At 48.8% G+C, this 26,577-nt stretch overlaps 1 protein-coding gene and 1 long non-coding RNA gene across 9 annotated transcripts in view; one reads left to right on the top strand and one right to left on the bottom strand.

Moving 5' to 3' along the window:
* The window catches only part of LOC140419326 (uncharacterized), a 304,049-nt gene that overhangs the window by 70,090 nt on the left and 207,382 nt on the right, over positions 1-26,577 (bottom strand). The window lies entirely within an intron of this gene.
* Positions 1-26,577, top strand: part of LOC140419321 (uncharacterized) — a 76,911-nt gene that overhangs the window by 33,614 nt on the left and 16,720 nt on the right. For 4 of the 8 annotated variants that reach the window (XM_072503163.1, XM_072503162.1, XM_072503168.1 and 1 more), the window contains one exon: positions 10,676-12,394. The exons of 1 other annotated variant lie outside the window; for it this stretch is intronic. In XM_072503163.1, the coding sequence (XP_072359264.1) occupies positions 10,792-11,985 (1,194 nt within the window). In that variant the 5' untranslated portion in view covers positions 10,676-10,791 and the 3' untranslated portion in view covers positions 11,986-12,394. Of the gene's footprint in view, positions 1-5,800; positions 6,435-7,908; positions 8,870-10,675; positions 12,395-26,577 lie in introns of those variants that run through there. 3 more of the 8 variants (XM_072503164.1, XM_072503167.1, XM_072503166.1) reach the window with 3 other exon arrangements.

The raw sequence follows: 26,577 nt of genomic DNA, 5'->3' as shown, positions 1-26,577 counted from the left end.
ATTTACCAGAATGTTGCCTGGTATGGAAGGCATTAGCTATGAGGAGCGGTTGAATAAACTCGGTTTGTTCTCACTGGAACGAAGGAGGTTGAGGGGAGACTTGATAGAGGTCTACAAAATTATGAGGGGCATAGACAGAGTGGATAGTCAGAGGCTTTTCCCCAGGGTAGAGGGGTCAATTACTAGGGGGCATAGGTTTAAGGTGAGAAGGGCAAGGTTTAGAGTAGATGTACGAGGCAAGTTTTTTACGCAGAGGGTAGTGGGTGCCTGGAACTCGCTACCGGAGGAGGTGGTGGAAGCAGGGACGATAGTGACATTTAAGGGGCATCTTGACAAATACATGAATAGGATGGGAATAGCGGGATACGGACCCAGGAAATGTAGAAGATTGTAGTTTAGTCGGGCAGCATGGTCGGCACGGGCTTGGAGGGCCGAAGGGCCTGTTCCTGTGCTGTACATTTCTTTATTCTTTGTTCTCTGTTGTCTAAAATTTGATAAATCTCCGGGCCCAGATGAACTACATCCTAGAGTTCTAAAGGAGATAGCTGAAGAAATAGTAGAGGCGTTAGTTATGATCTTTCAAAAGCCACTGGAGTCAGGGAAATTCCCAGAGGATTGGAAAATCGCTGTTGTAACCCCCTTGTTCAAGAAGGGAACAAGAAAAAAGATGGAAAATTATAGGCCAATTAGCCTAACGTAGGTTGTTGGCAAGATTCTAGAATCCATCATTACGGATGAGATTTCTAAATTCTTGGAAGTGCAGGGTCGGATTAGGACAAATCAGCATGGATTTAGTAAGGGGAGGTCGTGCCTGACAAACCTGTTAGAGTTCTTTGAAGAGATAACAAATAGTTTAGACCAAGGAGAGCCAATGGATGTTATCTATCTTGACTTCCAAAAGGCCTTTGATAAGGTGCCTCATGGGAGACTGCTGAGTAAAATAAGGGCCCATGGTATTCGAGGCAAGGTACTAACATGGATTGACGATTGGCTGTCAGACAGAAGGCAGAGAGTTGGGATAAAAGGTTCTTTTTCAGAATGGCAACCGGTGATTATCATAGATTATCATAGAATGTACAGTGTAGAAGGAGGCCATTCGGCCCATCGTGTCTGCACCAGCTCTTGGAAAGAGCACCCTACCCAAGGTCCACACCTCCACCCTATCCCCATAACCCAGTAACCCCACCCAACACTAAGGGCAATTTTGGACACGAAGGGCAATTTTATCATGGCCAATCCACCTAACCTGCACATCTTTGGACTGTGGGAGGAAACTGGAGCACCCGGCGGAAACCCACGCACACACTGGGAGGATGTGCAGACACCGCACAGACAGTGACCCAAGCCGGAATCGAACCTGGGACCCTAGAGCTGTGAAGCAATTGTGCTATCCACAATGCTACCGTGCTGCCCTTGAGTGGTGTCGCGCAGGGTTCAGTGCTGGGGCCACAGCTGTTCTCTTTATATATTAACGATCTGGATGACGGGACTGGGGGCATTCTGGCTAAGTTTGCCGATGATACAAAGATAGGTGGAGGGGCAGGTAGTATTGAGGAGGTGGGGAGGCTGCAGAAAGATTTAGACAGTTTAGGAGATTGGTCCAAGAAATGGCTAATAAAATTCAACGTGGGCAAGTGCGAGGTCTTGCACTTTGGAAAAAAGAATAGAGGCATGGACTATTTTCTAAACGGTGGCAAAAGTCATAATGCTGGAAGTGCAAAGGGACTTGGGAGTCCTCGTCCAGGATTCTCGAAAGGTAAACTTGCAGGTTGAGTCCGTAATTAAGAAAGCAAATGCAATGCTGTCATTTATCTCAAGAGGCTTGGAATATAAAAGCTGGGATGTACTTCTGAAGCTGTGTAAAGCACTAGTTAGGCCCCATTTAGACTACTTTGAGCAATTTTGGGCCCCACACCTCAGGAAGGACATACTGGCACTGGAGCGGGTCCAGCGGAGATTCACACAGATGATCCCAGGAATGGTAGGCCTAACATACGATGAACGTCTGAGGATCCTGGGATTATATTCATTGGAGTTTAGGAGGTTGAGGGGAGATCTAATAGAAACTTACAAGATAATGAATGGCTTAGATAGGGTGGACGTAGGGAAGTTGTTTCCATTAGCAGGAGAGACTAGGACCCGGGGGCACGGCCTTAGAATAAAAGGGAGTCACTTTAGAACAGAGATGAGGAGAAATTTCTTCAGCCAGAGAGTGGTGGGTCTGTGGAATTCATTGCCACAGAGGGCGGTGGAGGCCAGGGCGTTGAGTGTCTTTAAGACAGAAGTTGATAAATTCTTGATTTCTAGAGGAATTAAGGGCTATGGAGAGAGAGCGGGCAAATGGAGTTGAAATCAGCCATGATTGAATGGTGGAGTGGACTTGATGGGCCGAATGGCCTTTCTTCCGCTCCTATGTTTTGGGTCTTATTTGAAATGAATTCCAGGAGCTCTGATCAATCCGATATTCATTATCAGGAAACGTGTTTGCAGTCAGGAAGCAGGTGAATATCCTCTCTCCACTTTGTAATTGACAAGTTTACAGTTGTGATGATGATCAAATCCTTTTACACAGACACACACACACAGACACAAACCCTCTGTGCAGTGTGAGCACACTGAGGAGTTAGAAGTTTAAATGACTGAGTGAATCCCTTCCCACACACTGAGAAGGTGAACAGTCTCAGCCCAGTGTGAACTCGCTGGTGTGTCCACAGATTGGATGAATGAATCAATCTCACGTCAAATCACTGCCCAGCCTTTCCCCAGTCTGAACAAGTTGGTGATTCGTCAGGTCAGTTGAAACATTTCCACACATGGAGAAAGTGAATGACTGCCCATCAGGAGACTGTGTGGTTGAGTGAATTCCTACACGCACACAGAGCAGGTATTCAGCCTTTCCTCGGTACTTGTATCTCAGAAAGGTGCATGTCCAACAGACTCTCTACTCACACTCAGAGCATCAGACAGCTCTTCCCCGGTGTGAGTGCGCTGGTGTGTGAGCAGGTGGGATGACTGAGTGAATCCCTTCCCACACTGAGTGTGAAATTGCTGGTGTGTGAGCAGGTAGGATGAGGTCGTAAATCCTTTCCCACACTCAGAGCAGGTGAATGGCTTCTCCCCAGTGTGAACCCGCTGGTGTACAGTGAGTTCAGATGATTGCCTGAACCCAGTCCCACAGTCGGGTCTCTCGTCAGTGTGAACAAGTTGATGGGACGTCAGTTCCTCAGAACTTTTATAGCACTTCCCACAGTCTGGACATTTAAAAGGTCTGTCCCCAGTGTGAACTCGCTGGTGTCTCAACAGATTGGACGAATGAGCAAATCCCTTCCCACATTGAGAGCAGGTGAATGGCCTCTCCCCAGTGTGAATTCGCTGGTGGGTCTGCAGGTGGGATGAACAAGTGAATCTCTTCCCACACCAGGAGCAGCTGAACGGTCTCTCCCCAGTGTGAGTGCGCTGGTGTGTCAGCAGTTGTGATGAGGCACTGAATCCCTCCCGACATTCACTGCAGGTGAACAGCCTCTCCCCAGTGTGAATTTGCTGGTGTTCCAGAAGACTACATCTCTGAGTGAATCTCTTCCCACAGTCAGAGCAGGTGAATGGCCTCTCCCCAGTGTGAATGCACTGGTGTGTCAGCAGGTTGGATGAGGTAATGAATCCTTTCCCACATTCAGAGTAGGTGAACGGCCTCTCTCTGGCGTGACTGCAATGATGATCAGATCAATGAGCGTCAGATCAGATGATCGCCTGAACCCAGTCCCACAGTCAGAGAACCTGTACAGTGTCATGTCAGTGTGACCACGTTGATGGGACATCAGTGCCCCAGAACCTCTACAGTGCTTCCCGCAGTCTGGGTATTTAAAAGGTCTCTCATGAGGTTGAACTCGATGGTGTCTCAGCGAGTTGGTTGAGTGAGCTAATCCCTTCCCACACTCGGAGCAGCTGAACGGTCTCTTCCCAGTGTGGACTCATTGGTGTCAATAGGTGGGATGAGGGAGTGAATGCCTTCCCACACTCAGAGCAAGTGAACAATCTCTCCCCTGTGTGAGTGCCACTATGAATTTCCACTTCAATGGGTAATTGTATCCCTTCCACAGTCCGCACGTTTCTACGTTCTCTCTCTGCTGTAACTGTGTTTCTCTCGTGAGGACAGATGATCGGCTGAAATCTCCTCACCACACAGAACTTGTGCACAGTTTCCACTGTGAACGGTGTTTTTTCCCTTCCATGTTCAAACTCCGACAGTATGTGGATAATGATGAAACTTTCACCCATTCCTTTGTTCCCTGTGGACTGAACTGTTCTAATGCAGTCCCGGCTGGTCTCCCACATTAAACCTCCCGATGAACCCGAGATCTTTATTGCTTAATTACACCAAGTTTCATTCATGCTCACAGACCTACAAAGGGTCCCAGTTAAGAAGCAGAGACATTTAAAAATACTCCATGCTCTTGTTCTCCCCTCACCCCTTCCACTCTCTGTAATCTCCTCCATGCCCTTCACTATCTCTCTCTAATCTCCCCCATGCTCTGGTCTCTCTCTCTGTAATCTCCTCCATGGTCTTTTTTCTCCCTGTAGTCTCCTCCATGCTCTTATCTCTCCCAGTCTCTGCAATCTCCTCCAGCCTCACAATCTCCAAGGTCTCTGCACTCCTTTCATTCTGGCTTGCTGACCATTCCTGATTCTAATCACTCCATGTTCGGTATCCATGCCTCGAGCTAAGGACACAAACTCTGGAATTTCCTCCCCAAACCTCTTGACTTCCCTATCTTCCTGCCCTCCTTTAAGATACTCGTTAAATCCTACCTCTGACCATCTGCCCTGCCCTCTTATCTCCTTACATGACTCTGTGAAATATTGCTTTTTAACCCACCTATGGAGCACCTCAGAATGGTCCATTACATGAAGGGCGCGATATAAACAGTGTTATTGATTTGGACATGTATCACTGTTCATTCATCATCACTGGGTGAATAACCTGTAACTTCAACATTGTGGGAGCACCTTCACCACACAGACTGCAGTGGTTCAAGAAGGTCAAACATCATCTTCTCCACAGGTAACTGGGGATGGGGAATATTTGCTGCTGGTCTTGTTGGTGAAAGTCTGAGGAAGGAGCAGCGCTCCTTCACCTCCAGAGTTCACCTGAGGAAGGAGCAGCGCTCCGAAAGCTAGTGACATCGAAACAAACCTGTTGGACTTTAACCTGGTGTTGTAAGACTTCGTACTGTGCTCACCCCAGTCCAACGCCGGCATCTCCACATTGTTGGTGAAAGGACAGGGAAGTGGGAGGAGCTGATTGGCTCTGGCAGAGAGAGCCAACACAGACAGGACGGGCTGAATGGCCTCAGTCTGTATTGTAACCATTCAATGATTCACTGATAAAGAAGCAACGCTGGAGACCAGGGAACAACCTCTGGAACCAATGGCCAACCTGATACAAAGCGGCTCTTCATTGATCTGGGAGCTGCGGCCCCGCTCAGTGTAAACGGGGGGAGGGGGATCCATTCAGCTTATTCCCGGGGTTTCCGGAGCCTCTCCGACCACCCGCTGGACCCTCCGCCCCGCCATCCCCCCCTTTACCCATTGTGGACCCGTCTGTCCATCACCCGCACTGCGCATGCTTCACTCACAGTGCAGCCACGCCCCTCATTCACTTCCATTGGCTGGAGGACCAGCCGCTCCTGTCCGGTCCTCCAGACCCGCCCCGTCTATTCCTATTGGTCTGGAGCCGCAACCAATCACTTCCGGGCATTGTGACGGTTCGGGCTGTGCCCGGCGCATGCACAGTTCAGGATGTCGCTGACGGTGCAAAGAGCGGGAAAGAAACAATCAAGCGACTTTCAGGATTGGAGCCGGTGGGTGGCCGGGGAGCGATAGAAGCTGCGGAGTGAGCCGGGAGGCTTCATAAATACCCCGTGGAGGCTTCAACTCCCGAGGAAAATGTTAACGGTCCCGTCTTAAACAGCACCAAACAGAGTGAGAGCTGAGCGGTGACAGGCCCGGGTTACCGGCCGCCATCATTACAGAGGACAAGGTGCCGCAGGGCGCATGCGCTGCGAGACTGGACCGGATGCCAACTCTCCCGGATTGACCGACTGGAGTTTCCAGCGTTTTATTTTATTGATTTGAGGGGTCAGTGGCTGGGCCAACATTTATTGCCCATCCCTAATTTCCCTTGAACTGAGTGGCTTGCTCGGCCATCTCGGAGGGCATTTAAAGAGTCAACCACATTGCTGTGGTTTGGAATCGTGTCATCCTTACCTGGCCAGACCAGGTCAGGATGGCAGATTTTCTTTTCTGTTCATTCACGGGATGTGGGTGTCGCTGGCTGGGCCAGCATCACTAATTGCCCTTGGACTGAGTGCATCTCAGGGCATTTTAAGGGTCAACCAGCTGACTGTGGATCTGGAGTCACATGTAGGCCAGACCAGGTAAGGATAGAAGATTTCCTTCACTGAAGAACATGAGTGAACCAGATGGGTCTTTACAACAATCGGCAATGGTTTCATGGTCATCAGTAAACTTTCAATGAATTCAAATTTTACCTTCTGCCTTGGTGAGATTCATACCTGGGTGTCTGGAAAATCATTGGGACAGTCAAAAATATTTTTGTGACACTGGAACATGATTAGGACAGTAAAAATATTAATTTTGGGTCTCTGGAAAATCATTGGGACAGTAAAAAAGATTTTTAAACATTTCTCTTCAGCGGATATAAAAATATTGAAAATGGGATAAAGGTTGTTTGGCTGACAGGCAATCACTGTCCTTTTTAAAATAAATTTAGAGTGCCCAATTTTTTCCAATTAAGGGGCAATTTAGCGTGGCCAATCCACCTAACCTGCACATCTTTGGGTGGTGTGGGTGAAACCCACTCAGACACGGAGAGTATGTGCCAACTCCACACGATCAGTGACCCAGAGCCGGGATCGAACCTGGGACCTCGGCGCTGTGAGGCAGCAGTGCTAACCACTGTGCCACCATGCTGCCCTCGTCAAACACTGTCCTGTAAGGTAATGAGTCCTTTTGCTTCCCAATTGGCCGAGGAAGGCAGTGTGTCACAAGGATGGATGTGTTGACCGATTAATGGCTGGAGAATGGGAGGATGATTAGAGAATGTTGAGAATTTCTTTTTTTTTCTTCTTTTCTTTAAAATTTAGAGTACCCAATTCATTTTTTCCAATTAAGGGGCAATTCAGCATGGCCAATCCACATCTTTTGGGTTGTGGGGGGCGAAACCCACGCAAACATGGGGAGAATGTGCAAACTCCACACAGAGACTGACCCAGAGCCGGGATCGAACCTGGGACCTCGGCGCCGTGACTGGAAAAGCCCCGAGATTCACAAACCCTGGTTCGACCAAATCTGGAGAACGGTGTTCAGTTCTGGGCAACAAACCTGAGGAAGGAGTTTGCACATTGTTTGCGTGGGTTTCGCCCCCACAACCCAAAGATGTGCAGGTTAGGTGGATTGACCACGCTAAATTGCCCCTTAATTGGCAAAAGTGAATTGGGTACTCTAAATTTATTTGAAAAAATTACAAAAGGCAAAAAATGTCAGTCATTATGGGCAGAGAAGGGCATTCGGTCCATTGAGTCCATGCTAGCTCTCTAATCGGCACAGTAGTTAGCACTGTTGCTTCACAGCGCCAGGGACCCGGGTTCGATTCCTGGCTTGGGTTACTATCTGTGCGGAGTCTGCACGTTCTCCCGTGTCTGCGTGGGTTTCCTCCGGGTGCTCCGATTTCCTCCCACAAGTCCCGAAAGACGTGCTTGTTAGCTGAATTGGACATTCTGAATTCTCCCTCCGTGTACCCGAACTGGCGCCGGAGTGTGGTGACTTGGGGATTTTCACAGTAACTTCATTGCAGTGTTAATGTAAGCCTACTTTTGACACTAATAAGGATTATTATTACCTGGAGCAATCCAGAGTCATTCTCCTGCTCTGTCTCTGTATCCTCACAGCTTTATTTCTCTCAGGGATCTATCCAATTTTTAAAAAAATCATTCATTGTGTCTATTTCCAAACTCTGTCATAGGAAGCAAGTTTAAGGTCATTGCCACTGGCTGTGTAAAAACATTCTTCCTCAGACCTCTTGGACCATTTACATGCATAGATACGGAGCAATGTAGAAAATAGGAGCAGGAGGGGACCATTTGGCCCTTCGAGCCTGCTCCACCATTCATTACGATCAGAGCTGATTAGGCTCAATAGCCTAATCCCGCTTCCCCCCATATCCTTTGATCCTCTTCACCCTAAGTGCTGTATCTAACTACTTCTTGAAAACATGCAATGCTTTGGCTTTAATTAGTTCTTGTGGCGACGAATTCCACAGGCTCGCCACTCTCAGGGTGAAGAAATTTCTCCTCATCTCTGTCCGAAATGGTCTACCCCGTGTCCTCAGACTGTGACCCCTATTTCTGGACACACCCATTATCGGGAACATCCTTCCTGAATCTACTCTGTCTCACCCAGTTTTTTTTTAAAACATAAATTTCGAGTGCACAATTCTTTTTTTGCAATTAAGGGGCAATTTTAGCGTGGCCAATCCACCTACCCTGCACATCTTTGGATTTGTGGGGGTGAGACCCACGCAAACACAGGGAGAATGTGCAAACTCCACACAGACAGTGACCCGGGGCCGGGATCGAACCTGGGACCACGGCACCGTGAGGCTGCAGGGCTAACCCACTGCACCACCGTGCTGCCCAATTTCTATCCTAAACTGATCGGTTTCTGTAAATTTACAGGATACTGGAAGTGGAGGTTTAACAGACGGGAAACTCAAACCAAACGTCACATCGCGATCTGACAGAATCACTCGATTCATTAGAACCTGAATTTCAGCAGCATCTGGGTGTGGAAGGTAAAAGGTTTGTCTGTTCTGTCTGTGAGGGAAGATTTCAGGTCTCAGTGTGAGATTCACAAACCCTGGTTAGACCAAACCTGGAGAACTGTGTTCAGTTCTGGGCAACAAACCTGAGGAAGGAGTTTGCACATTGTTTGCATGGGTTTTGCCCCCACAGCCCAAAGATGTGCAGGTTAGGTGGATTGACCACGCTAAATTGCCACTTAATTGGAAAAAATTAATTGGGTACTCTATTTGAAAAAATTTTAAAAGACAAAAAATGTCAGAGTCATTATGGGCAGAGAAGGGCATTCGGTCCATTGAGTCCATGCTAGCTCTCTAATCTGCACAGTGATTAGCACTGTTGCTTCACAGCACCAGGGACCCAGGTTTGATTCCTGGCTTGGGTCACTGTCTATGCGGATTGCACGTTGTCCCCGTGTCAGTGAGACCCACGCAAACCGAGGGTAAATATGCAAACTCCACACAGACAGTGACCCGGGGCCGGGATCGAATCCGGGTCCTCGGCAACATGAGGCAGCAGTGCTAACCACTGCGCCACCCACTTTTTATAGGTTTCTATGAGATCCCCCCTCATTCTTCTGAACTCCAGCGAATACAATCCTAACCGATTCAACCTAATCTGCACATCTTTGAACTGTGGGGGGAAACCGGAGCACCCCGAGGAAACCCACACAGACACGAGGAGAAAATGCAAACCCAACACAGTCAGGGTCGGAACCTGGGTCCCTGGTGCTGTGAGGCAGCAGTGCTAAGCACTATGCCACCCCCTGTCTTGCAACCCTCAAGTGAAAAATAAATCTTTATCCCCATCTGAAATGGGTTACCCCTCACTTTGCAACAGTGACCCCCTTGTTCCAGATTCGCCCTCAAGAGGAAACATCCTCTCCACATCCACCCTGTCAAGACCCCTCAGGATCTCATATCATTCAATCCAGGTTTTACCCAAAACGTTAAATCTGTGTCTCGGCTGCATGTACGATCAGTGAATGGAAACAGCTTCTTTGCCCATCTGATCGAAACCTGGCATAATCTTGTGGACCTGAATCAAATCTCCCTTCAACCTCCTTTGCTGGAACCATTCTGGTAAATCTCCTCTGCACCTTCTCCAAGAACCTTCACATTCTTCCTGAAGAGTGGTGACCAGAGCTTTATAAAGATTCATAGAATAGAATTAGAACCATAGAATTCCTACAGTGCAGAAGGAGGCCATTCGGCCCATCGGGTCTACACCTATTCTCTGAAAGGACACCCTGCCTCGGCCCACACCCCTACCCTGTCCCTGTAACCCCATAGCCCCACCTAACCTGCCCATCCCTGGACACTAAGGGGCAACTTATCAAGGCCAATCCACCTAACTTTCCCTTCTTTGGACTGTTGGAGGAAACCTGAGCACCGGGTGGAAACCCACGCAGACACTGGGAGAAAGTGCAAACTCCACACAGACAGTCGCCAAGGCCGGAATTGAACCCGGGACCCTGGCGCAGTGAGGCAGCAGTGCTAATCACCGTGCCACCAGAAGCATAGTTTCAGTATCAGTATTACTGTTTATGAAGCTCAAGATCGAATTTGCTTTGCCAACTACTCTCTCGATATGTCTTGTAGATATACAAAATCCCTCTTCACCTCTTTCTCTCTCCTCCCAGAGGCCAGTTGGGTTTTTATGACAATCCAGCACTTTTCATTGTCACTTTTTCCCAGAGCCGGCCCCACAAATGACCAGATTCATTCCGCTCAATTTCACAACCTGCCTTTGTGTTTTTGTGGGTTCTCTCTCACTCCCTATTTTCTGTTTTGAATCAGTTTCACAGGGTGTTCGAAGGGGAGGCTTCAAAGTCTGCAGAATCAAACTAAGCATCACATCAAGATCTGACAGAGTTCTCAATTTATCATATCCTGAATATCAGCGGATTTTGAGCATGGAAGGAAAAAGCATTGTTCACAGTGGGGAGAAACCGTACACATGTTGTGTGTGTGGACGAGGATTCACTCGATCATCAGGCCTCACAAGCCACAAATGCAGTCACACTGAGGAGAAACCGTGGAAATGTGCGGACTGTGGGAAAGGATTCACTTACCCATCCCTGCTGGAAACTCATCGACGCAGTCACACTGGAGAGAGACCATTCACCTGCTCCAAGTGTGGGAAGGGATTCACTCAATCATCTGCTCTGTCCACACACCAGCGAGTTCACACTGGGGAGAGACCATTCATGTGCTCAGAGTGCGGGAAGGGATTCAGTAATTCATCCCACCTGCAGACACACCAGCGAGTTCATACTGGGGAGAGGCCATTCATGTGCTCAGAGTGTGGGAAGGGATTCACTGACTCATCCGCCCTGCGGAATCATCATCGTGTTCACACCGGGGAGAGACAATTCAGCTGCTCCGAGTGTGGGAAGGGATTCACTCAGTCATCCGACCTGCGGAAACACCATCGTGTTCACACAGGGGAGAGGCCATTCACCTGCTCCAAGTGTGGGAAGGGATTCACTGAATCATCCAGCCTCATTGCACATCAGCGAATTCACACTGGGGAGAGGCCATTCACCTGCGCCAAGTGTGGCAAGGGATTCACTCAGTCATCCACTCTGTCCACACACCAGCGAATTCACACTGGGGAGAGACCATTTGCCTGTGCCAGGTGTGGCAAGGGATTCACTCAGTCATCTGCTCTGCAGAAGCACCAGCATATTCACACTGGGGAGAGACCATTCACCTGCTCAGAGTGTGGCAAAGGATTCACTCACTTATCCCTCCTGCTGAGTCATCAGCGAGTTCACACGAGGGAGAGACCATTCACCTGCTCCAAGTGTGGGAAGGGATTCACTCAGTCAACCAACCTGCTGAGTCACCAGCTAGTTCACACTGATGAGAGACCGTTTCAATGTCCAGACTGCAGGAAGTGCTATAAAAGTTCCAGGGATCTGATGTTCCATCAACGTGTTCATACTGACGAGAGACCGTTTCAATGTCCAGATTGTGGGAAGTGCTTTAAAAGTTCTGGGGAACTGATGAGCCATCAACGTGTTCACACTGGCGAGAGGCCGTTCAGGTGCTCTCACTGCGGGACTGGGTTCAAGCGATCATCTCACCTCACTATACATCAGTGAATTCACACTGGGGAGAGACCGTTCACCTGTTCCGAGTGTGGGAAGGGATTCACTCAGTCATCCGCTCTGCAGAAACACCAGCGAGTTCACACTGGGGAGAAGCCATTCACCTGCTCCAAGTGTGGCAAGGGATTCATTCAGTCATCCACTCTGTCCACACACCAGCGAATTCACACTGGGCAGAGACAATTCACCTACTCTGAGTGTGGGAAGGGATTCACTAAGTCATCCACCCTGCTGAGACAGCAACAAGACCACAAGTAACCATAGTCATTGGGTTTTGCTGTTCCTCACATTCCGGACTGAACCATGTTCATTTGGGTCTCTTTCTGCTGATAACAAACTCCAGCCCATTTACAGGGGCCAATATTCTGGCTAAAAGTCAAATAAATTAGATTTGTGTTAAATACTCAGTGTGTTGAAACTTTTAAATATCTCTGACACAAGTTAGTTCCTTTTGAAGTACTCTCGCTCTCCCGTCTCTTCCATCTCACCTCCAAAAAGAAGTGTGAGGAGCTTCTTTGTGACTGAGATTGAGTAAATCCGATCAGCTGCCTCTGCTGCTTCCCTACGTTCCACGAGCCCACATGACCAAACTGTCTCTAAGTTTCATCCTTTCCCGAGCCCTGAACCCACATCTTTCTCTAGTTTCTCTCCCATCTCCCCTGATGTCCTCTCAGAGCTCATCTTGTCCATGAGACCCAGCTCCTGCTCCATCGACCCTATTCCCACTGAGCTATTGATCAGCCAATCATTTCATTTCATTCAACTACCCTGTGTCCATGGATATTGTCAACATTTCTCTCTCTTCAGGTACTGTCCCTCTGTCCTTCAAATCTGCCATCATCACCCCCTCAATAAAACAAACCTTTGACCCTGCCATCCTGACAAATTACTGCCCCATCTTCAACCTCCGTCTCCTCTCCAAACTCTTTGAACATGTTGTCACCTCCCAAATATGTGTCCGTCTTTCTCAGAACTCCCATGTTTGAATCCCTTCAATCGGGTCTCTGCCCTGTCACAGTGAAATACAAGAGACAAACAGAATCTTACTCGGAGAGAAGACAGACAATCCGGAAGCATGGATGCAAGGGCGGCAAGGTAGCACAGTGGGTAGCACTGTTGATTCACAGCACCAGGGACCCGGGTTCGATTGCCGGCTTGGGTCACTGTCTGCGCGGAGTCTGGAAGTTCTCCCAGTGTGTGCATGGGTTTCGTCCGGGTGCTCCGCTTTCCTCCCACAGTCCAAAGATGTGCAGGTTAGGTGGATTGGCCATGCTAAATTGCCCTTCGTGTCCAAAAGGTTTACGTGGGGTTACGGGGATAGGGTGGAGGTGTGGGCTTAAGTAGGATGCTCTTTCCCAGGGCTGGTACTCGATGGGCCGAATGGCCTCTTCCTGCACTGTAAACTGTCTAATTCTATGAGGCGAGATTGTCCTTTCTGAGCTCCAGCTAGGTGATTTTTTAAAAAATATATTTTTATTAAGATTTTTTAACAACACAATTTTTTCCCCTTACAAACAATAACCCCCCCCCCCCGTAACAAAATAACACAAATGCTCCCTGAGCTAGATATATACATGGCAAGATGGTATATTTACATAGCTTTATACACTGGCTCTCGCCCATTCGTGCCATTTTCCCTCACCCTCCATGTTATCCCCCACTCATCCGTCCCCTTGAGCAATCTCTCGTTCCCCCCTTCCCTCCCTCTTCCCACCCCCCACCCCCCTCCCCAGGGTTGCTGCTGACCGACCTTCCTCTAACGCTCCGCGAGATATTCTAGGAACGGTTGCCACCGCCTGTAGAACCCTTGTGCAGATCCTCTCAAAGCGAACTTAATTCTCTCCAATTTTATGAACCCCGCCATGTCGTTAATCCAGGCCTCCAGGCTAGGGGGCTTCGCCTCCTTCCACAATAGCAAGACCCTTCGCCAGGCTACTAGGGATGCAAAGGCCAGAATTCCGGCCTCTTTCGCCTCCTGCACTCCCGGCTCATCCACTACTCCAAATATTGCTAGCCCCCAGCTTGGCTTGACCTGGACTTTCACCACCTGGGATATTACTCCCGCCACTCCTCTCCAGAACCCCTCCAATGCCGGGCATGACCAAAACATATGGACATGGTTTGTCGGGCCCCCTGAACATCTTTCACATCTATCCTCTACTCCAAAGAACCTACTCAGCCTCGCCCTCGTCAAATCCGCTCTGTGAACCACTTTAAACTGTATCAGACTGAGCCTGGCACATGAGGAGGAGGTATTAACCCTACCCAGGGCATCAGCCCATAGCCCTTCTTCAATCTCCTCCCCCAGTTCCTCCTCCCATTTACCTTTCAATTCTTCTACTAGCGCTTCCCCCTCTTCTTTCATCTCTTGGTATATTTCCGACACCTTGCCCTCCCCGACCCATACCCCCGAGATCACCCTATTTTGAACTTCTTGTGCCGGGAGCAACGGAAATTCCCTCACCTGTTGCCTCGCAAAAGCCCTCACCTGCATATATCTAAATGCGTTTCCCGGGGGTAACTCAAATTTCTCCTCCAGTGCCCCTAGGCTCGCAAATGTCCCGTCAATGAACAGGTCCCCCATTCTTCTAATCCCCGCCCGATGCCAGCCTTGGAACCCCCCCGTCCATCTTCCCCGGGACAAATCGGGGACCACACCGATGCTCCCATTGCACCCCGTGCCTTCTCACTGGCCCCAGATCCTTAGCGTTGCCGCCACCACCGGGCTTGTGGTGTGTTTTGTCGGCGAGAGCGGCAGCGGTGCCGTTACCAACGCCCCAGGCTCGTTCCTTTACAGGACGCCATCTCCATCCTCTTCCATACCGCCCCCTCTCCCTCCATGACCCACTTGCGGATCATCGCCACGTTTGCTGCCCAGTAGTAACTCTCTAGGTTTGGCAAAGCCAACCCTCCTCGGTCCCTGTTGCGTTCCAAGAACCCTCTTCTAACCCTCGGTGTCTTATTTGCCCACACATACCCTATAATACTCCTACCTACTTTCTTGATGGGGCGTCACTGAAACACGAACAAAAACCTCGGAAGGACCACCATTTTGACCGACTGCACCCTACCCGCCAGCGAGAGCGGGAGCATGTCCCATCTTTTAAAATCCTCCTCCATTTGCTCCACCAACCTCTTCAAATTCAGTTGATGTAGGGCCCCCCAACCTCTGGCCACCTGTATCCCCAGATACCGAAAACTCCTCTCCGCCCTCCTCAGCGGTAGGTCCCCTATCCCTCTTTCTTGGTCCCCTGCCTGTAATACAAAAAGCTCACTCTTCCCTACATTAAGCTTGTAGCCCGAGAACTCCCCAAACTCCTCCAGAGTCTGCATGACCTCCACCATCCCCTCTATTGGGTCCGCCACTTATAGCAGCAGGTCATCCGCGTATAGCGATACCCGATGCTCCTCTCCCCCACGGACTATCCCCCTCCATTTCTTAGACTCCCTAAGTGATATGGCCAAGGGTTCGATCGCCAGTGCAAACAACAGGGGGGACGGGGCACCCCTGCCTCGTCCCTCGGTTCAGCCGAAAATACTCCGACCTCCGTCGGTTCGTCACTACACTCACCACCGGGCGCTATAAAGGAGCTTAACCCATCTAATAAACCCTCCCCCGAACCCAAACCTGCGCAATACCTCCCAGAGGTACTCCCACTTTACTTGGTCAAAGGCTTTTTCCGCGTCCATAGCTGCCACTATCTCCGCCTCTCCCTCCTCCGATGTCATCATTATCACGTTTAAGAGCCGCTGCACATTGGTATTTAACTGCCTGCCCTTTACAAATCCCGTCTGGTCCTCATGTATCAACCCCGGGACACAGTCCTCAATCCTCGTGGCCAGCACTTTTGCCAGTAACTTAGCGTCCACATTGAGGAGCGACATCGGCCTGTACGATCCACATTGCAGTGGATCCTTGTCTCGCTTAAGAATCAAGGAGATTGTCGCCTCTGACATTGTCTGGGGCAGGGTTCCCTCCTCTCTTGCCTCGTTAAAGGTCCTCACTAGCAGCGGGGCCAGCAGGTCCACATATTTTCTATAGAACTCCACCGGGAACCCGTCCGGCCCCGGGGCCTTCCCCGCCTGCATGCTCCCCATCCCTTACTCAACTCCTCCAACCCAATTGGTGCTCCCAAACCGACCGCCTCCTGCTCCTCCACCGTCGGGAACCCCAGCTGGTCCAGAAATCGCCTCATCCCCCCTTCCCCCCCCCGGGGGCTGGGACCTGTACAGCTCTTCATAGAAGGCCTTGAATACCTTATTTATTTTTGTGGCACTTCGAACCGTGGCTCCCCTGCCATCTTGGATTCCCCCTATTTCCCTCGCTGCCGCCCTCTTACGGAGCTGGTGCGCCAGCATCTGACTAGCCTTTTCCCCATACTCATAGGTCGCCCCCTGCTCCTTCCTCCATTGTGCCTCCGCCTTGCCCGTGGTGAGTAGGTCAAACTCCGTCTGGAGCCGTCGCAGTTCCCTAAGTACTCTTTCCTCCGGGGCCTCTGCGTATCTCCTGTCCACTTGCAAGATCTCCCCCACTAACCTCTCCCTTTCCATGCCCTCTGTCTTCTCCCTATTAGCCCTAATGGAGATCAGCTCTCCCCTGACCACCGCCTTCAACACCTCCCATACCACCCCCACTCGCACCTCCCCGTTGTCGTTGGCCTCCAGGTACCTTTCAATGCACCCCCTCACCTTCCCACACACCACCTCATCAGCCAGCAGTCCCACGTCCAACTGCCACAGCGGGCGTTGGTCCTCTCCTCTCCCAGCCCCATTTCCACCCAGTGCGGGGCATGGTCCGAAACGGATATGGCCGAATACTCCGTCCCCTCCACTCTCGGAATAAGCCCCCTACCCAGAACAAAGAAATCTATCTGGGAGTAAACCCTTATGTACGTGGGAGAAAAAAGAAAATTCCCTGGCCTGCGGTCTTGCAAACCTCCATGGGTCCACTCCCCCCATCTGATCCATAAAACCCCTAAGCACCTTGGCCGCCGCCGGCCTCCTTCCCGTCCTTGATCTGGAGCGGTCCAGTGCTGGGTCCAGCACTGTATTAAAGTCCCCTCCCATTATCAGTCCTCCTACCTCCAGGTCCGGAATGCGCCCCAACATGCGCTTCATGAATCCAGCATCATCCCAGTTCGGGGCATATACATTTACCAACACCACCCTCGTCCCTTGCATCCTACCACTCACCATCACATATCTCCCTCCATTATCCGCTACGATAGTCTTGGCCTCAAATGACACATGCTTTCCCACCAGAATTGCCACCCCTCTATTTTTCGCGTCTAATCCCGAGTGAAATACCTGTCCTACCCATCCCTTTCTTAACCTGACCTGGTCTGCCACCTTCAGGTGTGTCTCTTGGAGCATTGCCACGTCTGCCTTCAGTCCCTTCAAGTGCGCGAACACTCGAGCCCTCTTCACCGGCCCATTCAGGCCCCTCACGTTCCACGTTATCAGCCGGTTTGGAGGGACTCTCACCCCCCCCCCTCGCCGACTAGCCATCTCCTTTTCTGGGCGAGTCCCTTGTCTGCGTCTCCCTCACTCTCCAGTCCCCCAGCCGGGGGAACCCCCGTCCCAGCCACCTCTTCTTTGTCCCGTTCTCTTTCGGCCAGTGCAGCAGCAACCCTTTTCCCCCCCCCTTCCCCCCCTCCCTCCCCTCCCCCCTGCTAGATCCCCGTCTAGCTTTGTTGCTCCCCCCATATCCCTCCCGTAAGTCAGCTGACACCTGCTGACCCCGGCTTCCCCCGCCATCCCTTTGACCCCCCCCACGTGTGGGAATCTCCCAATCAATATACATTCCTTCGTTCCCCTTCCCGCCTTTCTTGCCGCGTGCGGGAAAGAAAACCCCGCGCTTTCCAAAGCCTGCCCCGCCCCCCATGGCGCAGTTCCTGTCGTGGCCCTGTCTCTCTCCCCCAGCCCATATAACATTTCCTGTGCGTGGTTGACCTCCTATGTACAACAACCATCATACTTCAACCCTCAAACGCCCCCCTCCCACACAAACCCTCAATTAGAGTCCAACTTTTCAGTTAATATAAAGGTCCACGCCACTTCGGGCGTTTCGAAGTAGTGGTGTTGGCCATTATGTGTAACCCACAGTCGCGCTGGCTGCAACATTCCAAATTTCACTCCTTTCCGATGCAGCACCGCTTTGGCCCGGTTGAAACCCGCTCTCCGCTTAGCGACCTCCGTGCTCCAATCCGGGTATATTCTGATCTCTGCATTGCCCCACTTGCTGCTCCATTCCCTCTTGGCCCATTTCAGGACCCTCTCTCTGTCCGTAAACCGGTGAAATCTCACCACCATCGCCCTTGGCGGATCACTTGCCTTGGGCTTCCTCGCAAGCACTCAGTGCGCCCCATCCAGCTCCAGCAATCCCGGGGGGGCCTCCACACCCATCAGCAACCCGATCATTGTGCCCGCATATGCCGCGGCATCGGCCCCCTCCACTCCTTCTGGGAGTCCCAGGATCCTCAAATTGTTTCTCCTCGACCTGTTCTCCAGGTCTTCGAGTCTTCCCGCCCACGTCTTGTGCAGCGCCTCGTGCCGCTCCACTTTCTCCGCCAGGCCCATGAGCTCATCGTCGTTCACGCTCACTTTTTCCTGGATCTCCTGGATCTTCACCTCTTGGGCTTTCTGGGTTGCTCCAAGTCCTTCAATTATCGCCAGCATAGGCGCCACCATCTCCTTGCGCAGCTCTTCAAAGCAGCGCTTGATGAACTCCTGCATCTCTTCTTTGTCCGTTGGCGCCGCCATTTTGCTTTTTTTTCCTTTCTTCTCTCGCTGCACCAGGGCCGCTTTTTTTGCCGTTTCGCTGCGGGTCCGATCCATGCAGGTTAGCAGGGGACCTTTCTCCTTCCTTCCCCGCGGGTTGGTTATCCAAAAAGTGCCGTTGGGGCTCCGTTAGCGGGCCCGAAAGTCCGTTTTCGTGGGAGCTGCCGAATCGCGCGGCTTAGCTCCGCATCGCCACAACCCGGAAGTCCAGCTAGGTGATGGTAAACACTCAGGCGGGAAAGACAAGAATCTACAACGTGTTTAAAACAGCTGATTTATTTCACCAATATCTAGAATGTTAAACTCCAGTCCCTAAAAGGTTATTATCATCAGAAACAAACTCCAACTATCAGAGTAAAAACCTGAAAGTTCTGGTCCAGGGAGAGGCCAATTGGCCCATCGTGTGTGTGCTGGCTGAAGTAGAGCTATTCGGCTTAATCCCATTTTGCAGATCTCAGTCGATTGCCCTGTATGTCCCAGTCCTTCAATTGGATATCCAAGACATTTATTTTAAAGAGATCAGGATTTCTGCTTCAATGACCCTATCAGACAGCGAGTTCTAGATTCCCACCACTGAAATGATGACCTCCCAGAAGCCATAGCTTTACCAAAAGAAGTATCCATTCTGAAGTGTAAGGTCCGTATTCAAGACAACACTATTGAAGCACAAGGAAACACCCTTGCAGACCGAGTAGCAAAGGAAGCTGCCTCCCAGTAGGATTCTTCAGCAGAACCAAGACACATCTACAAATTGGGAGTGACCAATTTATTACAAGATCTACATGAAATGCAACATGTCTCTACACAAGAAGAGAAATGGTCATGGTTAGACTCAGGTATCCAGTTGTATAATGATGATATTTGGAGACAAGTTCAGACTGATAAACCAGTTGCACCACAGGAACTGATGCCATTTCTGGCCCAACACATCCATTGATGGGGACATTTAGCCCCAGGACAGATGATGGCTCGATTCCAGAAAGGTTAGTGTGGCAATTGATTCAAAACACCTGCACAGTTGGTATTGAACCGCTGTGTAACCTGTCAAAAGAACAACTTAGGACCGTTAACATCAATGCCTCAGCTAAAAGCTCCTGCCCTTGCAGGACCATTCCAGAACATGCAGGCCGATTACATCACCCTTCCTACATGTCAAAGATACACTGATGTCCTTGTAATAGTGGATAAGTTCTCTCGATGGGTCGAGGCTGCTCCAGCCAGGAGGGCTACAGCCACCCATACAGCCAAAGTCCTGTGCAAAGACTATATTCCCAGATGGGGAGTACCAGCTCGCATTGACTCAGACAATGGAACCCACTTTACAGTTGCTGTTTGCCAGGAGGTGTGCAGGTTACTGAACATCGATTGGAATCTACACTGCCCTTATCATCCAGAAACATCAGGACAAGTGGAACGCATGAACCGGACTTTAAAAGAACGATTGTCCAAACACAACCAAGAAGGCAGGAGTTGGATTCAGGCCTTGGCACTTGTTTTGTGCAGTATCAGAGCAACCCCAAACAGAACCACAGGCCTAAGCCCTTTTGAGGTCATCACTGGCAGACTCATGTCACTGCCAGCAACTATTGACTTAAGAAAGGCAGACTGTCATCTGATTAGTGATGCTTTACTTAGTTATTGTCAAAACTTAACAAATGCTGTCAGGTGTTGGCGGCGTGGGGCGATCCTCCTGAGGGGGGCCACGACTTGGTGCCCGTCGAATTTGTCTATATCAAGAAAGTTCAGCGCAAACTGTTAGGAGCCAAGTGGGAAGGCCCCTACCAGATATTACTCACAACCCAGTCAGCCGTGAAACTCCCAAGGAAAGAAATCATGGATTAATGCGTCACATGTGAAGCGCGCATACCAAAATCAGACTCTGTAAAAATGTTTGCCACCATATTGATTTTCAGTTCCATGTTTGGCCGAGCAGGCCTTACCCAGGAGTTCAGTGTTAACACGTTCCTTTACATGTCCTATACCTATGCCAGAGACTTCAACGTCTCTAAGTGCTGGGTGTGTTCTTGTATCCCTACCAATTCCCAAGCAGGTATCCCAGGACAGCCTGTTCCTTTTACTTTATCCCAAATGGCAGAATGGTACATTTTCCAAAATCACGACTCTTCCCTTCCCCAATGTGGAGACACCAGAACCAAAGAAATGATAAACGATGAGGTTAAGAGATGGCGATCTACGGGCCGCCCATTAAACACTTTCAAGCGATGGTATCAACATGTCTCTGATCAGAAACAGAAACCAGCCCAAGTAACCTTCCCAACTGGTCATAACCACACTGGGACTATATGGTTAATCGGCTAAAATCATAGAGCATGGAATGCGGGATACAGTAAATGTGAATATTATTGGATGTGAGTACCAGTAGAATGTGCATTCATGACACAAGAAAGGTAGTGGTCTATGGACATAAATTGGCTGCAGACTTCGAGAAAATAGCCAATGACACTGCCCGAGCCCCAAGTAGCATTTCAGCCTAGATGCTAGCCATTCGAACTGTGGCTTTACAGAATCGGATGGCACTTGACTATTTGCTAGCCGAAAAAGGTGGCACCTGTGCCCTGATTGGTGCAGAGTGTTGCACCTACATCCCAGTAATTCAGAAGAAATCAAAAGCTTGTCAGCACATAGTCCAGAAGAAGTTAGGAAACTTTACCAACCCTCTGACACCACTCTTTGGGGATGGCTCTCTGGATGGGTGGGTGGCACAGGAATTTCCATCATTCAGGGACTTCTCTTATTTTTCATTTTTGGGCTTGCCATTTACATAGTGGTCTTGCTGATCAGATGCATTGGCCAACCTTTGGCTACCTATAATGCCCCAACAGTCAAAGTGGTTCATAGTGGTCCAACTGCACCACCAGCTCATGACATTGAACAAGGCTCCAACTATTGAACTTTTATTACTGCATTATTACCCAATTATTACTGCAATCATATAATCAATTTCCATTATTACTGAATTGTTATTGTACTGTATAATTACTTTTTTGAATAAAATACTTCCAGCATGCTTGTAACGCTTGCAAAGCTTTGCCCGCTCCAGTGTTGAAGGCTGTTCCCAAACAAATGAACCACTGAAGTGAACAATGTGAATGAGTTCCTCTCCATACTTACTGCTGTCCTGTCGCATTTCTTCCTTAATTTCTATTATTTTGATTCATCTTATTAATCTTTAGAAGAATCAAAAGGAGGGGGGGGACTGATAGAAATTGGCTTTTTTAGTTAGCTATAGATGATAAAGGTAAAAAATGAGAACTCAATAAGCATATTAAGCATTATTTAAGCGCAACAATAGCTGGAAACTCATTAAGGGTTAATCCAGATCATACACTTTAATTTTCTTTCATTACACCTAGATTTTAATATTTGCAAATTGCTTGAGACAAGCCAGGTCAGTGACGCCAACTAGCTAAAAGACCCCATTGTATGCTGCTGCTTTTCCAGCACGGGCAGTCCCAGTTCCATGGTAATAGACAGTCTAAAGTCATAATGCCCTGAAGGCTGTGTTTTTTCTAATGAATGTTGAGATGCAGGTGTCGATAATTTCGAAAATTGGCAAGCAATGGAATAGGAAAATTACACCAACATATTCAAATACCTTTATCTCTTAAATTGATGGACAGACACTTTGGTCGAACTGATAAATTATAAATTAGTTAAAGCCAATCAGCAGCAAAAAGAAGGCCAGACTTTGAGATAACATTTCTCTTAAAAATCACTTACCGGAATGGAAAAGTGCTTCTGTTGCTCTGTTCTGTTTCTCTTCTTGCTCACTCCATCTATATTTCTGAAACCTTTGCTGCTCGCTTTGCTAATCGCAATTACCCAGTTAATTTAACTGGTGTATTACGATTTAAATGGAAACTCAACTTCTGTATTCGCTAAAGACAATTAATCTGACTAGCTTACTGCAGGGCTATTTGTTGATTCTTTCTAAATTTTGTGTTAAAAACAAGTTTCCCAGTGGCACAGCTGACAAATAAAGTTCAACTGGACTTTGCCAAAAAGCACAGACTTGATCTCTGTTATTTGGGAACTGAGAAGGGATAACGCATATCCAGGGTTCCGAATAGACACAGAGATCCATTAACCCCCTTCCACACCCAATTCTCTGCTAATTACTTTAAATCTAAACCCCTTGGTTATTGATCTATTCATGAAATAGATCCTCCTTATCCATTCTATCCAGGCCCCTCATAATGTTAAACACCTCAGTTAATCTCCTCAGTGTTCTCTGTTCCACAGAAAACCACCTCGGCCCCTCCAATCTTTCCTCATTGTTAAAATTCTCCATTTGTGTCAACATCCCCGTCAATCTGCATCCTCGCTGTATGAATACATCCTTCCTGTAATGTGGTGACCAGAACTGTACTCAGTAATGCAGCTGTGGCTTAACTAGTGTTTTGGACAGCTCCAGTATAACTTCCCTGATCTTATAATAAAAACATAAAATGCTGGAAATACTCAGCAGCTTTGGCAGCATCTGTGGAGAGAGCGGTTTCAGGTCTTTCCTCCAATAGAAATTGCTGGGAATATTCCCTGCTCCAGTACTCTGTGTCCCTGTGAATAACAAAGTATCCTCTCTGCCTCTACAATCACCATGTCTACCTCTCCTGTCACCTTCAGGGATCTGTGGACATGCATTCTAACGCCCCTCTGTCCCTCTACACATCATACCATTCATATTCTTTCCCTTTGCCGTGTTTGTCCTCCCCAAATGTATTTATTACCCCGCGCTTCTCTGGATTGACCTCAGTTTGCTACTTTTCTGGCCCGCTGATCAGTCTATTTGATGTCTTCCTGCAGCCATTGCAGCCTTGGTTCAAACATGGACAAAAGCGCTGAATGCCTGAGATGAGAGTGACTGTCCTTGACATCAAGGCAGCACTTGACCGAGTATGGCATCAAGGAGCCCTAGCTAATCTGGAGTCAATGGGAATCAGGGTGAAAACTCTCCGCTGGGTGGAGTCGTACCTGGCACAAAGGAAGATGGTTGTGGTGGTTGAAGGCCAACCATTTCAGCTCCAGGACATCACTGCAGGAGTTCCTCAGGGCAGTGTCCTCGGCCCAACCATCCTCAGCTGCTTCATCAATGATCTGCCTTCATCATAAGGTCAGAAGTGGGAATGTTTGTGGATGACTGCACAATGTTCAGCACCATTTGCGACTCCTTAGATAATGAAGCAGCTCTTGTCCAAATGCAGCAAGACCTGGACAATATCCAGGCTTGGACTGATAAGTGGCAAGTTACATTCATGCCACACAAGTGTCAGGCAATGATCATCTCCTACAAGAGAGGATCTAACCATCGCCCCTTGACATTCAATGACATTACCATCGCTGAATCCCTTACAATCAACATCCATTGGTCAAACTCTGAACTGGACGAGCCACATTAATACTGCGGCTGCCAGGGCAGGTCAAAGATGAGGAATCCTACGACAGGTAACTCATCTCCTGACCCCACCCCCCCCAAGCCTGTCCACCATCTGCAATGCACGAGTCAGGAGAGTAATGGAATATTCTCCACTTGCCTGGATGAGTGCAGCTCCAACAGCATCCAGGACAAAGCAGCCCGCTTGATTGCTCCCCCTTCCACAAACATTCAAACCATCCATCACCGACGAACAGTGGCAGCCGTGTGTACCATCTCCAAGATGCACTGCAGTAACTCACCAATGTTCTTTCGTCAGCACCTTCCAAACCCATGACCACTACCATCTAGACGGCCAAGAGCAGCAGATCATGGGAACCCCATCACCTGGAGGTTCCCCTCCAAGTCACTCACCACCCTGACTGGCAAATATGTCATTGTTTCTTCCTGTCGCTGGGAGAACATCCTGGAACTCACTCCCTAACAGCACAGTGGGTGGACTGAATGACTGCAGCGGTTCAAGAAGAATACTCCCCACCACGTTCTGAAGGGCATCGAGGGATGGGCAATAAATGCTGGCCTAACCAGTGAAGCCCACATTCCATAAATGAATAATAAAAGTCTGCAGCTTTCTTTCTCACTGTCAAAAAGAGGACCGTAAATGACTTAATGCTGTCCCCATGTTAAAGTCTAAAGCATTGATACAGAACTCAAGAAGCATGGAATCATGTCCTGAGAAATCTAGAATCCCACTGGAAATACTCCACCAATCACAAACATACCCCTCGACCACTGCCCTTTGCTTCCTACTGCTCCAGTTGATGTCACTTCCTGCACTTGTGATTGTTCTGGACATGAGAAGTATTCTGGTTTTCCCACGTGGAGCAGGACTGGAATCCAATTCTTTTTTTTCCAATTAATGGACAATTTAGCATGCCCAATTCACCTACCCTGCACATCTTTAGGTTGGGGGGTAAGACACACGCAGACACAGGGAGAATGTGCAAACTCCACATGGACAGCGATCCGGAGCCGAAACCAGGTCCTCAGCACCGTCAGGCAGCAGTGCTAACCAGTATGCCATTGCACAATCCGTTTTTGTTAATTGTTAATATCTAAACCTCTCAAATGATTAATTGACTGAGAAATTCAGACATCTTTACTCTTACAATGTCAACTTCATCTTTATCCCCTGGATTTGATGAATGGACCACGATTCTATGAATGATGATCAGATTGATTTCAGTTTTGTGATGATTAATGAATTGTCTCACTTTACAATTGATGAATCCAGTGACCAGGATGTGCTCTCCACAGGACTGGGATGCCCTGTCATTGCCTTTATTTATTTCATTATTAACTGACTGAAGCAACAATAAGCTGGAGGTTAAAATAAATAAAGATTCATCAGCCACTCACCAATCAGCTTGTTCCATTTGCCTGAAGTCATGTTATTTTTATCAGGAATTAACTGAAATGATTTTCTTCATTCTTATTACCGAAACAGCTCGGATTTTAACTTCCTGAAGAATTCAGACTTTTTCATTGTTACAATCGCTTGTCATTCAGCTTCAACTTTATCCTCACGATTTGATCAACAGAACACTGACTGCAATTATATAAATGATCAAATTGAGTTCAGGTTTATACTAATTAATGAATCATGACTTATAGTTCATTAATACAGTGACCAGAACGCTTCTCGCATAGTCTCCTTGCTCTTATATTCCAGGCCTCATCCAAGAAAGGATTCTTGGCTGCCTGATCGATCTCTCCAGCTACCTGTGGATAGGGACACCAATACCTCCCTGTTGCTCGACATTCTCAGTATCGTTCTATTTATAGTTCATTTCCTTGTCTTGTTTTCCCTCTGAAATTCATTATCTCTCACTGTTTGTAGCACAGCGGTTAACACTGTTCACAGCGTCGGGGTCCCAGGTTTGATTCCCAGGTTTGGTCACTGGTCTGTGCGGAGTCTGCACATTCTCTCCATGGCTGCCTGGGTTTCCTCCGCGTGCTACGGTTTCCTCCCACAATTCCTGAAAGACATGCTTTTTCGGTGAATTGAACATTCTGAACTCTGTGTACCTGAACAGGCGCCGGAATGTGGCGACTAAGGGATTTTCACAGTCGCCTCATTGCAGTGTTAATGTAAGCCTACTTATGACAACAATAAAGATTATTATTAAATTGAATTCCGGGGTGGCAGGGTGGTGCAGTGGTTAGCACTGCTGTCTCATGGCGCTGAGGTCCCAGGTTTGATGCTAGCCCTGGGTCACTGTCCATGTGGAGTTTGCACATTCTCCCCACGTCTGCGTGGGTCTCACCCCAAGTTACAAGATGTGCAGGGTAGGTGGATTGGCCACGCTAAATTGCCGCTTAATTGGAAAAAAATTGGATGCTCTTAAAAAAAA

This window comes from Scyliorhinus torazame, chromosome 5 (assembly GCF_047496885.1).
Source record: "Scyliorhinus torazame isolate Kashiwa2021f chromosome 5, sScyTor2.1, whole genome shotgun sequence".
Lineage (NCBI taxonomy): Eukaryota > Metazoa > Chordata > Chondrichthyes > Carcharhiniformes > Scyliorhinidae > Scyliorhinus > Scyliorhinus torazame.
Note: the sequence above shows the minus strand (reverse complement) of the source record. Positions and strands in the feature narration are given on the sequence as shown.